Consider the following 14,863-nt stretch of genomic DNA (forward strand, 5'->3'; position numbering starts at 1 on the left):
CTACTAATAAAAACTACTGCTACAACTACTAATAAAAACTACTGCTACAACTACTAATAAAAACTACTGCTACAACTACTAATAAAAACTACTGCTACAACTACTAATAAAAACTACTGCTACAACTACTAATAAAACTACTGCTACAACTACTAATAAAAACTACTGCTACAACTACTGCTACAACTACTAATAAAAACTACTGCTACAACTACTAATACAACTACTGCTACAACTACTAATAAAAACTACTGCTACAACTACTAATAAAACTACTGCTACAACTACTAATAAAAACTACTGCTACAACTACTAATAAAAACTACTGCTACAACTACTAATAAAAACTACTGCTAAAACTATTAATAAAAACTACTGCTACAACTACTAATAAAAACTACTGCTACAACTACTAATAAAAACTACTGCTACAACTACTAATAAAAACTACTGCTACAACTACTAATAAAAACTACTGCTACAACTACTGCTACAACTACTAATAAAAACTACTGCTACAACTACTGCTACAACTACTAATAAAAACTACTGCTACAACTACTAATAAAAACTACTGCTACAACTACTAATAAAAACTACTGCTACAACTACTGCTACAACTACTAATAAAAACTACTGCTACAACTACTAATAAATACTACTGCTACAACTACTAATAAAACTACTGCTACAACTACTAATAAAACTACTGCTACAACTACTAATAAAAACTACTGCTACAACTACTGCTACAACTACTAATAAAAACTACTGCTACAACCACTAATAAAAACTACTACTACAACTACTAATAAAAACTACTGCTACAACTACTAATAAAAACTACTACTACAACTACTAATAAAAACTACTGCTACAACTACTAATAAAAACTACTGCTACAACTACTAATAAAAACTACTGCTACAACTACTAATAAAACTACTGCTCTAACTACTAATAAAAACTACTGCTACAACTACTAATAAAACTACTGCTACAACTACTAATAAAAACTACTGCTACAACTACTGCTACAACTACTAATAAAACTACTGCTACAACTACTAATAAAAACTACTGCTACAACTACTAATAAAACTACTGCTACAACTACTGCTACAACTACTAATAAAACTACTGCTACAACTACTAATAAAAACTACTGCTACAACTACTAATAAAAACTACTGCTACAACTACTAATAAAAACTACTGCTACAACTACTAATAAAACTACTGCTACAACTACTAATAAAAACTACTGCTACAACTACTAATAAAAACTACTGCTACAACTACCAATAAAAACTACTGCTACAACTACTAATAAGAACTACTGCTACAACTACTAATAAAAACTACTGCTACAACTACCGCTACAACTACTAATAAAAACTACTGCTACAACTACTAATAAGAACTACTGCTACAACTACTAATAAAAACTACTGCTACAACTACCGCTACAACTACTAATAAAAACCACTGCTACAACTACTAATAAAACTACTGCTACAACTACTAATAAAACTACTGCTACAACTACTGCTACAACTACTAATAAAAACTACTGCTACAACCACTAATAAAAACTACTACTACAACTACTAATAAAAACTACTGCTACAACTAGTAATAAAAACTACTACTACAACTACTAATAAAAACTACTGCTACAACTACTAATAAAAACTACTGCTACAACTACTAATAAAAACTACTGCTACAACTACTAATAAAACTACTGCTCTAACTACTAATAAAAACTACTGCTACAACTACTAATAAAACTACTGCTACAACTACTAATAAAAACTACTGCTACAACTACTGCTACAACTACTAATAAAACTACTGCTACAACTACTAATAAAAACTACTGCTACAACTACTAATAAAACTACTGCTACAACTACTGCTACAACTACTAATAAAACTACTGCTACAACTACTAATAAAAACTACTGCTACAACTACTAATAAAAACTACTGCTACAACTACTAATAAAAACTACTGCTACAACTACTAATAAAACTACTGCTACAACTACTAATAAAAACTACTGCTACAACTACTAATAAAAACTACTGCTACAACTACCAATAAAAACTACTGCTACAACTACTAATAAGAACTACTGCTACAACTACTAATAAAAACTACTGCTACAACTACCGCTACAACTACTAATAAAAACTACTGCTACAACTACTAATAAGAACTACTGCTACAACTACTAATAAAAACTACTGCTACAACTACCGCTACAACTACTAATAAAAACCACTGCTACAACTACTAATAAAACTACTGCTACAACTACTAATAAAACTACTGCTACAACTACTAATAAAAACTACTGCTACAACTACTAATAAAAACTACTGCTACAACTACTAATAAAAACTACTGCTACAACTACTAATAAAAACGACTGCTAGAACCACTAATAACAATGCGACTACTAATATTACTAATACAACTAACAACCTATAATATATACAATACATAAATATCGTCACATGGTGATGTTTATATTATTGATATCTAATTGGCAAAGTAATGTCTAGGTGGTGTTTTGATGGATGATGTCAATATAGTCTAGGATAGGAAGCAACAGTTGGGTTACTAAGTTTCCAAAAGATAATTCACAATCTATCCTCAAACCCAGACATTGTTCGATCCGTTTATTATTTGCCTTGTACCAAATATCATGATATAAGACTTTGTTTGATTTCAAACCAAATTATTTTCGAGAAATCATTTTTGTAAAGTGTTTAAAATCATATTGGAGAGTAGCTTGTCTCGTGTTGCTCAGCTGGTAGGGTGCGGTTCTGCCATTAGAGTGCGGCTCAGCTGGTAGGGCGCGGCTCAGATGGTAGAGCGCGGCTCAGCTGGTAGAGCGCGGCTCAGCTGGTAGAGCGCGGCTCAGATGGTAGAGTGCGGCTCAGCTGGTAGGGCGCGGCTCAGATGGTAGAGCGCGGCTCAGCTGGTAGAGCGCGGCTCAGCTGGTAGAGCGCGGCTAAGCTGGTAGGGTGCGGCTCAGCTGGTAGAGCGCGGCTCAGCTGGTAGAGCGCGGCTAAGCTGGTAGGGTGCGGCTCAGATGGTAGAGCGAGGCTCAGATGGTAGAGCGCGGCTCAGCTGGTAGGGCGCGGCTCAGCTGGTAGAGCGCGGCTCAGCTGGTAGGGTGCGGCTCAGATGGTAGAGCGAGGCTCAGATGGTAGAGCGCGGCTCAGCTGGTAGAGCGCGGCTCAGCTGGTAGGGCGCGGCTCAGATGGTAGAGCGCGGCTCAGCTGGTAGGGCGCGGCTCAGATGGTAGCGCGCGGCTCAGATGGTAGCGCGCGGATCAGTTGTGAGAGCTCGGCTCAGCTGGTAGGGCGCGGCTCAGATGGTAGGGCGCGGCTCAGATGGTAGGGCGCGGCTCAGATGTTAGAGCGCGGCTCAGATGGTAGCGCGCGGCTCAGATGGTAGCGCGCGGCTCAGATGGTAGCGCGCGGCTCAGATGGTGGAGCGTGGCTCAGGCGGTGGAGCGTGGCTCAGGCGGTGGAGCGTGGCTCAGATGGTGGAGCGCGGCTCTTGCAACGCCAGGGTTGTGGGTTTGATTCCCAGTATTAAAAAAGTATGAAAAATGTATGCACTCACTACTGAAAGTCGCTCTGGATAAGAACATCTGCTAAATTACTGAAATGTTAGATGTATAGAGCACTGTATCATCAGTGTATAAGTTAACATGTGTATTCTGACAAATTAGAGGAAATTCATGTATGAATATAGAGAAAGAAGGTGGCCAATACTGAGGCTTGAGGAACATCTCTACTGAGTCCTAGAAGGTTTTGTGTCCAATGAAAACACATGATTTTCTATTGCTAAGACGGAACAAGGAAGTGAAACCGATGTCAGATAGAACGACCAACTAAATCAAATGCTTTTGATCAATCAATAATGATCAATAAATAGTTTGCCTTAGGTTAGATTAAGAATGTATATCATTAGTAAGTTGCACTAATGCTGTAGAGGTAGAAGGGTTGGGTCTTAAGGCAAAACGAAAGGATCAAATTCAATTAAATGTATTTTAGGTACTGATACATTTGGGAACGTATTAATTTCTCAATTTTTTTTGCTATTGAACAGATTACTGATATACAGTACCAGTCAAACGTTTGGACACGCCTACTCATTCCAAGGTTTTCTTTATTTTTTACTATTTTCTACATTGTAGAATAATAATGAAGACATCAAAACTATGAAATAACACACATGGAATCATGTAGTAACCAAAAAAGTGTTAAACAAATCCAAATATATTTTATATTTGAGATTCTTCAAAGTAGCCAGCCTTTCCCTTGATGACAGCTTTGCACACTCTTGGCATTCTGTCAACCAGCTTCATGAGGTTTACACACTCTGCATTTCAATTATACAGGTGTGCCTTCTTAAAAGTTAATTTGTGGAATTTCTTTCATTCTTAATGCATTTGAGCCAATCAGTTGTGTTGTGACAAGGTACACAGAAGATTTGGTTACTTTTTTGGTTACTACATGATTCCAAATGTGTTATTTCATAGTTTTGATGTCTTCACTATTATTCTACAATGTAGAAAATAGTACAAATAAGGAAAAACCCCTTGAATGAGTAGGTGTGTCCAAACTGTAGATCTATAGTTATTTGTCTCTAACTAGTTTCCACCTTTATGAAGAGGGGTCCCTCGGACACATTTCCACCCAGAATGCATTTCACCGGCCGTTAAAGACACGTTGAACAGGTCTGCTAGAGGAACCAGTTTAACATCAGCTGTCCACGTTATACATGTGGGTTCCAGTCCATCTAGACCTGCTCCTTAGTTGATATTGCACCTCATAGAGGACATCAGACATTCATCGTTGGTGGAATTGTGGGTGAAATTGTTATTTGAGGTTCCAGATGTTCTAATAGATGAGACATGCTGATTAAAACATCAGCTATATCTGCTGGCTCCCGAATAACACGGCCATTTAGGATTGGAGAACAAAACAATATTAACAACAACAACAAGAACAACAACAACAGCACAAAAAAAGATATCTCTGGTCAACCAGCTTCCTGCTAACATAACGTAGGCCTACCCATTAAGGACAACAGAGCTGCAGTGTTTATAGCATAGCATAACGTAGGCCTACCCATTAAGGACAACAGAGCTGCAGTGCTTATAGCATAGCATAACATAGGCGTAGCTATGACAGACAGAGAGTGTTTGAAGCATAGCATAACATAACTAGAGGATGTAAAAATGGCTAGTGACTGACCTTCCTTGATAATTTGGACCCAGATATTCCTACTCTCAGAGGTGGGAGCGAACACGTAGAGAGTCCCGGAGTCATACACCACCTAGCGGAGAGAATGAATATCTGGCGTCATATTGGCAGTAAAATGTAACGCATCATAATGTTGTTGTCCCCGTGGAAGATTGAGGAAAAAGGAAACAGCACACTGCTCTTGATAGGATCACTGATCTTACGTATCGGCCTCACGGCCTTCCTCAGAGCTTTTTGAGTTTAAAAAAAAAAGTTTAAAAAAAATATGTATATATGTTGTTTTTTAAAAATATTTTTAAAATATTTTTAAACCCAAAAATCTCTGACGAAAGCCGTGAGGCCGATTCGTAACGCTTATTAAAGATCAGTGATACTATCAAGAAGAGTGTGCTGTTTCCTGTTCCTTCATCTCGTTCAACTCTTACCATGCACCTGCTAAAAAGATAGCTCAGATGTGCTAGGGACCTTTTGAATGTTGAACATGGAAGACTGACAAACTATCTCTTTATATTTCTCAATATTGATCAATCAACCGATCAATCTCACTTGGAAGGGGTATTTGTTCTGACAGGTTACGACTCCTCCTCCATTCTTCACGATCTCCACACACCTGACTTTCTGCAGGTCGATGGATCCCTTCTTAAACTTCTTCTGTTAACAACGAACGGAGAGACAGAGGACAGAACACAGTAAGGTATTGGACAGCAGAGAGACTGAAGGACAGAACACAGTAAGGTATTGGACAGCAGAGAGACAGAACACAGTAAGGTATTGGACAGCAGAGAGACTGAAGGACAGAACACAGTAAGGTATTGGACAGCAGAGAGACAGAACACAGTAAGGTATTGGACAGCAGAGAGACAGAACACAGTAAGGTATTGGACAGCAGAGAGACAGAACACAGTAAGGTATTGGACAGCAGAGAGACAGAACACAGTAAGGTATTGGACAGCAGAGAGACTGAAGGACAGAACACAGTAAGGTATTGGACAGCAGAGAGACAGAACACAGTAAGGTATTGGACAGCAGAGAGACTGAAGGACACAACACAGTAAGGTATTGGACAGCAGAGAGACAGAACACAGTAAGGTATTGGACAGCAGAGAGACTGAAGGACAGAACACAGTAAGGTATTGGACAGCAGAGAGACAGAACACAGTAAGGTATTGGACAGCAGAGAGACTGAAGGACAGAACACAGTAAGGTATTGGACAGCAGAGAGACAGAACACAGTAAGGTATTGGACAGCAGAGAGACTGAAGGACAGAACACAGTAAGGTATTGGACAGCAAAGAGACAGAAGGACAGAACACAGTAAGGTATTGGACAGCAGAGAGACAGAACACAGTAAGGTATTGGACAGCAGAGAGACAGAACACAGTAAGGTATTGGACAGCAGAGAGACTGAAACATAGAACACAGTAAGGTATTAGATTAGATTGATTAGAGAGATAAAGGACATAGGACCAGTCTGATTAGAGAGATAAAGGACATAGGACCAGTCTGATTAGAGAGATAAAGGACATAGGACCAGTCTGATAGGAGAGAACAAAGGACATAGGACCAGTCTGAGAGATACAGGCTATAGGACCAGTGTGATAGGAGAGATAGAGCACATAGGACCAGTCTGATTAGAGAGATAGAGGACATAGGTCCAGTCTGATAGGAGAGATAAAGGGCATAGGACCAGTCTGATAGGAGAGATAAAGGACATAGGACCAGTCTGATTAGAGAGATAAAGGACATAGGACCAGTCTGATTAGAGAGATAAAGGACATTGGAACAGTCTGATTAGAGAGATAAAGGACATAGGACCAGTCTGATTAGAGAGATAAAGGACATAGGACCAGTCTGATTAGAGAGATAAAGGACATAGGACCAGTCTGATAGGAGAGATAAATGATATAGGACCAGTCTGATAGGAGAGATAAAGGACATAGGACCAGTCTGAGAGAGGAGAGATAAAGGATATAGGAGCAGTCTGATAGGAGAGATAAAGGACATAGGACCAGTCTGATAGGAGAGATAAAGGCTGTAGGACCAGTCTGATAGGAGAGATAAAGGACATAGGACCAGTCTGATAGGAGAGATAAAGGACATAGGACCAGTCTGATAGGAGAGATAAAGGATATAGGACCAGTCTGATAGGAGAGATAAAGGACATAGGACCAGTCTGATAGGAGAGATAAAGGACATAGGACCAGTCTGATAGGAGAGATAAAGGACATAGGAGCAGTCTGATAGGAGAGATAAAGGACATAGGACCAGTCTGAGAGAGGAGAGATAAAGGACATAGGACCAGTCTGATAGGAGAGATAAAGGACATAGGACCAGTCTGATAGGAGAGATAAAGGATATAGCACCAGTCTGATAGGAGAGATAAAGGATATAGGACCAGTCTGATAGGAGAGATAAAGGATATAGGACCAGTCTGATAGGAGAGATAAAGGATATAGAACCAGTCTGATAAGAGAGATAAAGGACATAGGAGCAGTCTGATAGGAGAGATGAAGGACATTGGACCAGTCTGATTAAAGAGATAAAGGATATAGGATCAGTCTGATTAGAGAGATAAAGGATATAGGAGCAGTCTGATAGGAGAGATAAATGACATAGGGCCAGTCTGATAGGAGAGATAAAGGACATAGGACCAGTCTGATTAGAGAGATAAAGGATATAGGACCATTCTGATTAGAGAGATAAAGGATATAGGAGCAGTCTGATAGGAGAGATAAAGGATATAGGAGCAGTCCATACACAACCAGTACGGTATGTGTCTGCCAGTCTCACCTCTGCTCTGAACTCATAGTATGTGAGCTTGGTCTTGGTGAGGACGAACACTCTCTCCTTGTAGTTCAGCGGTGACGTTAACCTCTTCTGCTGAGACCGCTTCATCAGGGTCTCCTCCAATAGCGGGTCAGCACTCATCTCGGCCCCGCCCACTCCCTCCACCCTGCCATCTAATACTGACTGGACTCACCCGGACGGGAGAGGAGAGGAGGGGGGAGAAGAGGAGAGGAGGAGAGGAAAGGAGAGAATAGAATAGAATACAAGCATGTTGTGAAGATGTATCCATGTTGGTTACTATATGAAGGTGTGTTATCATGTTGTCAATATGTCTCCATGGTTACTATATGAAGGTGTGTTATCATGTTGTCAATATGTCTCCATGGTTACTATATGAAGGTGTGTTATCATGTTGTCAATATGTCTCCATGGTTACCATATGAAGGTGTGTTATCATGTTGTCAATATGTCTCCATGGTTACTATATGAAGGTGTGTTATCATGTTGTCAATATGTCTTCATGTTGGTTACTACACTATATGAAGATAACACATCTGCCTGAAAACGTTGCCCTTTGGTAGGCTGTGATATCAGCTAAGAAGTAATCTGATATAGTGGTGCAATCAGCAGAAAATCTCTCTTTCACAAAATAAATAAATCCTTTAATATCCTTTATAGATCATACACAGTACCAGACAAACGGTTGAACACACCTACTCATTCAAAGGGTTTATCCACTATTTTTACTATTTTTAAACCAGATGGGATGGCGTATTGCTGCTGAATGCTGTGGTAGTCATGCTGGTTAAGTGTGTCTTGAATTCTAAATAAATCACAGACAGTGTCACCAGTAAAGCACACCCACACCATCACACCTCCTCCTCCATGCTTCACGGTGCGAACCAGACATGCAGAGATCATCCGTTCACCTACTCTGCGTCTCACAAAGACATGGCGGTTGAAACCAAAAATTTCACATTTTGACTAATCAGACCAAAGGACAGATTTCCACCGGTCTAATGTCCATTACTCGTGTTTCTTGGCCCAAGCAAGTCTCTTCTTATTGGTGTCCTTTAGTAGTGGTTTCTTTGCAGCAATTCGACCATGAAGGCCTGATTCACACAGTCTCCTCTGAACAGTTGATGTTGAGATGTGTCTGTTACTTGAACTCTGTGAAGCATTTATTTGGGCTGCAATTTCTGAGGCTGATAACTGTAATGAACTTATCCTCTGCAGCAGAGGTAACTCTGGGTCTTCCTTTCCTGTGCCAGTCGTCATGTGAGCCAGTTTCATCATAGCGCTTGATGGTTTCTGCGACTGCTCTTGAAGAAACTTTTAAAAGTTCTTGAAATTTTCCGCATTGACTGATCTTCATATCTTAAAGCAATGATGGACTGTCGTTTCTCTTTGCTTATTTGAGCTGTTCTTGCCATAATATGGACTTGGTATTTTACCAAATAGGGCTATCTTCTGTATACCACACCTACCTTGTCACAACACAACTGATTGGCTCGAACGCATTTAGAAAGATAAAATAAACACACAAACACACACACATACAGTGGGGCAAAAAAGAAAAGTGTACCTATGATGAAAATTACAGACCTCTCATCTTTTTAAGTGTGAGAACTTCCACAATTGGTGGCTGACTAAATACTTTTTTGTCCCACTGTACACACACACACACACACACACACACACACACACACACACACACACACACACACACACACACACACACACCAATACAATAGAATTACAGGGGGCAGATTGGAGAAAAGAAAAACATATTGCGTCTGAATCTTCCTCTGGAATAACGGACATTCTGAGGTAATAAGTACATAACCCTCTTCCTCTGGAATAACGGACATTCTGAGGTAATAAATTCATAACCATCTTCCTCTGGAATAACGGACATTCTGAGGTAATAAATTCATAACCATCTTCCTCTGGAATAACAGACATTCTGAGGTAATAAATTCATAACCCTCTTCCTCTGGAATAACGGACATTCTGAGGTAATAAATTCATAACCATCTTCCTCTGGAATAACGGACATTCTGAGGTAATAAATTCATAACCCTCTTCCTCCGGAATAACGGACATTCTGAGGTAATAAATTCATAACCATCTTCCTCTGGAATAACGGACATTCTGAGGTAATAAATTCATAACCATCTTCCTCTGGAATAACGGACATTCTGAGGTAATAAATTCATAACCATCTTCCTCTGGAATAACGGACATTCTGAGGTAATAAATTCATAACCATCATCCTCTGGAATAACGGACATTCTGAGGTAATAAGTACATAACCATCTTCCTCTGGAATAACGGACATTCTGAGGTAATAAATTCATAACCATCTTCCTCTGGAATAACGGACATTCTGAGGTAATAAATTCATAACCATCTTCCTCTGGAATAACGGACATTCTGAGGTAATAAATTCATAACCCTCTTCCTCTGGAATAACGGACATTCTGAGGTAATAAATTCATAACCATCTTCCTCTGGAATAACGGACATTCTGAGGTAATAAATTCATAACCATCTTCCTCTGGAATAACGGACATTCTGAGGTAATAAATTCATAACCATCTTCCTCTGGAATAACGGACATTCTGAGGTAATAAATTCATAACCATCTTCCTCTGGAATAACGGACATTCTGAGGTAATAAATTCATAACCATCTTCCTCTGGAATAACGGACATTCTGAGGTAATAAATTCATAACCATCTTCCTCTGGAATAACGGACATTCTGAGGTAATAAATTCATAACCATCTTCCTCTGGAATAACGGACATTCTGAGGTAATAAATTCATAACCCTCTTCCTCTGGAATAACGGACATTCTGAGGTAATAAATTCATAACCATCTTCCTCTGGAATAACGGACATTCTGAGGTAATAAATTCATAACCATCTTCCTCTGGAATAACGGACATTCTGAGGTAATAAATTCATAACCATCGTTCTCTAGTAATACTAGTCCCGTGTGAATTAAGGCTATAGCCTTAAAAAAAAAACTTCCAGAATGAAGCATTTCTTCCAGTAAGATGATGGACTTGGGAACAGAAGAGGAGAAATAGGATTTCTTTCTTTCTGTATCTTAAGAGAATGACATGCTCAGTTAGATACGATCTGTAGAGGTGCTGTGTTTATCAGCACCATAAAAGCTGATAGTATTTCAACCAGTTCGATTCCCGAACTGAAATATTTTGAGAAACACGTTAAAGCTGTGAAAACGACCCCCTTTTCCCTTCCAACCGGTCGACCTGATGTCATTTGGACATTTTTTTTTATCAGAACACCTATCCAGTTAGCTATTTTTTTGTTGCTTTACTGTATTTTCTACCCGGTCCCTAAACGTCTTTGCTCCGTGAAAGATGACAGGAAAAAAAACTTCACCGATGTCAACTAGACTGAAGCATTAATTCTATCTAATCTATGACATTATTATGTTGAGCATGAGTTCATCTAGTCTTCTAGGGCAACATATAACAGAAGGGAAGCTGCATGTATCTAATTATAGACAAGTTGACTAACAAATAGCCTACCAAAGTGTCGGAAATTATAAGCAGAAATATATCTACATCCGGCAAAACTAAATCCTGCACCCCCTGTCTAAAAAACCCGTTATGCAGTCTTTAATTGTAGCCTATAGCGCAATATCTATATTTGCGGTTTAGGGTTGGGTGCGGGCCACTTTAGCACTAGTAATTCATGAACCTCCCACAGTGGCGAATTCTCTAATTGACGTCATAGAGCTAGATAGAGGACTCCTCTTTGTATCTGTGCCATTACAGCGTCTGTGACAGCCTCGATGGCGATTACCTTCTGTCTCCATTTTAGAGTAGGCTGATTGCTCCAAACTCCTTGGAATACCCACTCAGTTGACTATTTAAAAAAATGGTGGTTGTCCTCAATGGTAACGTAGCCTAAAATCGGTTATATCCGGGATGAGTCCTCCGTCTATCTCTATGATGGACATTAAATAGATCCCCACAGGATACTTCGTTCCGTTCACTTCGAGACAAGACAGGTAGCCTACATAAAACACACATGCGTCTTAAATAACCCCGGTAGGTAGGCTACATATCTCTGCCGCTCAACTCGGCCAAACATCGCTCTGTTATGTTGACATCTCGTTTGCTGTAATGAGAGAAAGTGGCCAGTAGATACACCCGCAGTTTCTACGAAACACGTACATTTGCATAAAATGCCATTAGTTGTATCCTACATGTCCAATATCATAAAGGAAAGGTTCCTTACCTTTTCTTGACGAGAGTGAATATATGAGCTTCTGATTTTACTGACAGTCACATTGTCGCCAGCAGAACCAGGAAGTGACAGACAGACAGACCTGCCGCTGCTTGGATGGGGTGCAGTAATAAGGAAGTAACCTACAGTAGTGAGGACTAAATATATATTATATACTACATGACCAAAAGGACACATGCTGTGGAACATCTCATTCCAAAATCATGGGGTATTAATATGGAGTTGGTCCCCCTTTGCTGCTATAACAGCCTCCACTCTTCTGGGAAGGCTTTCCACTAGATGTTGGTACATTGCTGCTATAACAGCCTCCACTCTTCTGGGAAGGCTTTCCACTAGATGTTGGTACATTGCTGCTATAACAGCCTCCACTCTTCTGGGAAGGCTTTCCACTAGATGTTGGAACGTTGCTGCTATAACAGCCTCCACTCTACTGGGAAGGCTTTCCACTAGATGTTGGTACATTGCTGCTATAACAGCCTCCACTCTACTGGGAAGGCTTTCCACTAGATGTTGGTACATTGCTGCTATAACAGCCTCCACTCTTCTGGGAAGGCTTTCCACTAGATGTTGGTACATTGCTGCTATAACAGCCTCCACTCTACTGGGAAGGCTTTCCACTAGATGTTGGTACATTGCTGCTATAACAGCCTCCACTCTTCTGGGAAGGCTTTCCACTAGATGTCGGAAAATTGCTGTGGGGACTTGCTTCCATTCACCCGCAAGAGCATTAGGTCGGGCACTGATGTTGGGCGATTAGGCTAGCAGTCAGCGTTCCAATTCAACCTAAAGGTGTTCGATGGGGTTGAGGTCAGGGCTCTGTGCAGGCCAGTCAAATTCTTCCACACTAGTTTCGACAAACCATTTCTGTATGGACCTCGCTTTTTGAATGGGGACATTGTCATGCTGAAACAGGAAAGGGCCTTCCCCAAACTGTTGCAACAAAGTTGGAAGACCATAATCGTCATTGTATGCTGTAGCGTTAAAATTTCCCTTCACTGGAACTAAGGGTCCGAACCATTATTCCTTATCCACCAAACTTTACCGTTGCCACTATGCATTGGGGCAGGTAGAATTCTCCATGGATCCGCCAAACCCAGATGAAGCGTGATTCATCACTCCAGAGAACACGTTTCCACTGCTCCAGAGTCCAATGGCGGCGAGCTTCACACCACTCCAGCCAACGCTTGGCATTGTGCGTGGTGATCTTAGGCTTGTGTGCAGCTGCTCAGCCATAGAAACCGATTCCATGATGCTCCCGACTAACAGTTCTTGTGCTGACATTGCTTCCAGAGTCAGTAGGGAACTTGGTACTGAGTGTTGTAACCGAGGACAGACGATTTTTACGCGCTTCAGCACTCGACGGTCCTGTTCTGTGAGCTTGTGTGGCCTACCACTTCACTGCTGAGCCGTTGTTGCTCCTAGACGTTTCCACTTCACAATAAGAGCCCTTACAGTTGAACGGGGGCAGCTCTAGTAGGGCAGCTTGACGAACTGACTTGTTGGAAAGGTGGCATCCTATGACGGTGCCACGTTGAAAGTCGCTGATCTCTTCAGTAAGGCCATTCTACTGACAATGTTTGTCGATTTTATACACCTGTCAGCAACGGGTGAGACTGAAATAGCTGAATCCACTAATTTGAAGGGGTGTCCACATACTTTTGTATATATATATTGTATACACTACCATACAAAGTTAGGGGTCACTTCGCAATTCCTTGTTTTTGAAAGAAAAGCACATTTTTTGTCCATTAAAATAACATCAAATTGATCAGAAATGCAGTATTGACATTGTTAATGTTGTAAATCACTATTCTAGCTGGAAACGGCAGATTTTTTATGGAATATCTACCTACAGTGGGGTGAACAAGTATTTGATACACTGCCGATTTTGCAGGTTTTCCTACTTACAAAGCATGTAGAGGTCTGTAATTCTTATCATAGGTACACTTCAACTGTGAGAGACAAAAATCCAGAAAATCACATTGTATGATTTTTAAGTAATTAATTTGCATTTTATTGCATGACATAAGTATATGATACATCAGAAAAGCAGAACTTAATATTTGGTACAGAAATCTATGTTTACAATTACAGAGATCATACGTTTCCTGTAGTTCTTGACCAGGTTTGCACACACTGCAGCAGGGATTTTGGCCCACTCCTCCATACAGACCTTCTCCAGATCCTTCAGGTTTCGGGGCTGTCGCTGGGCAATACAGACTTTCAGCTCCCTCCAAAGATGTTCTATTGGGTTCAGGTCTGGAGACTGGCTAGGCCACTCCAGGACCTTGTGTTGCTCGTGATGCTTACGGAGCCACTCCTTAGTTGCCCTGCGTGTGTGTTTCGTGTCGTTGTCATGCTGGAAGACCCAGCCACGACCCATCTTCAATGCCCTTAACAACCAAAACATATCCACACACACACACACACACACACACACACACACACACACACACACACACACACACACACACACACACACACACACACACA

General features: G+C 40.4%; 1 protein-coding gene across 2 annotated transcripts in view; it reads right to left on the reverse strand.

Moving 5' to 3' along the window:
- LOC110514818 (tyrosine-protein kinase Tec) overlaps positions 1–12,454 on the reverse strand; it is a 60,459-nt gene extending 48,005 nt beyond the window's left edge. Inside the window, exons 1-4 of one of the 2 annotated variants that reach the window (XM_036958371.1) lie at positions 12,362–12,454; positions 8,086–8,265; positions 5,842–5,943; positions 5,287–5,368 (exon numbers count right to left, since the gene is read on the reverse strand). In XM_036958371.1, the coding sequence (XP_036814266.1) occupies positions 5,287–5,368; positions 5,842–5,943; positions 8,086–8,223 (322 nt within the window). In that variant the 5' untranslated portion in view covers positions 8,224–8,265; positions 12,362–12,454. Of the gene's footprint in view, positions 1–5,286; positions 5,369–5,841; positions 5,947–8,085; positions 8,266–12,361 lie in introns of both variants that reach the window. The other variant, XM_036958370.1, reaches the window with a different exon arrangement.
- Positions 12,455–14,863: the final 2,409 nt, after the last annotated feature.

Source organism: Oncorhynchus mykiss, chromosome 21 (genome assembly GCF_013265735.2).
Source record: "Oncorhynchus mykiss isolate Arlee chromosome 21, USDA_OmykA_1.1, whole genome shotgun sequence".
Lineage (NCBI taxonomy): Eukaryota > Metazoa > Chordata > Actinopteri > Salmoniformes > Salmonidae > Oncorhynchus > Oncorhynchus mykiss.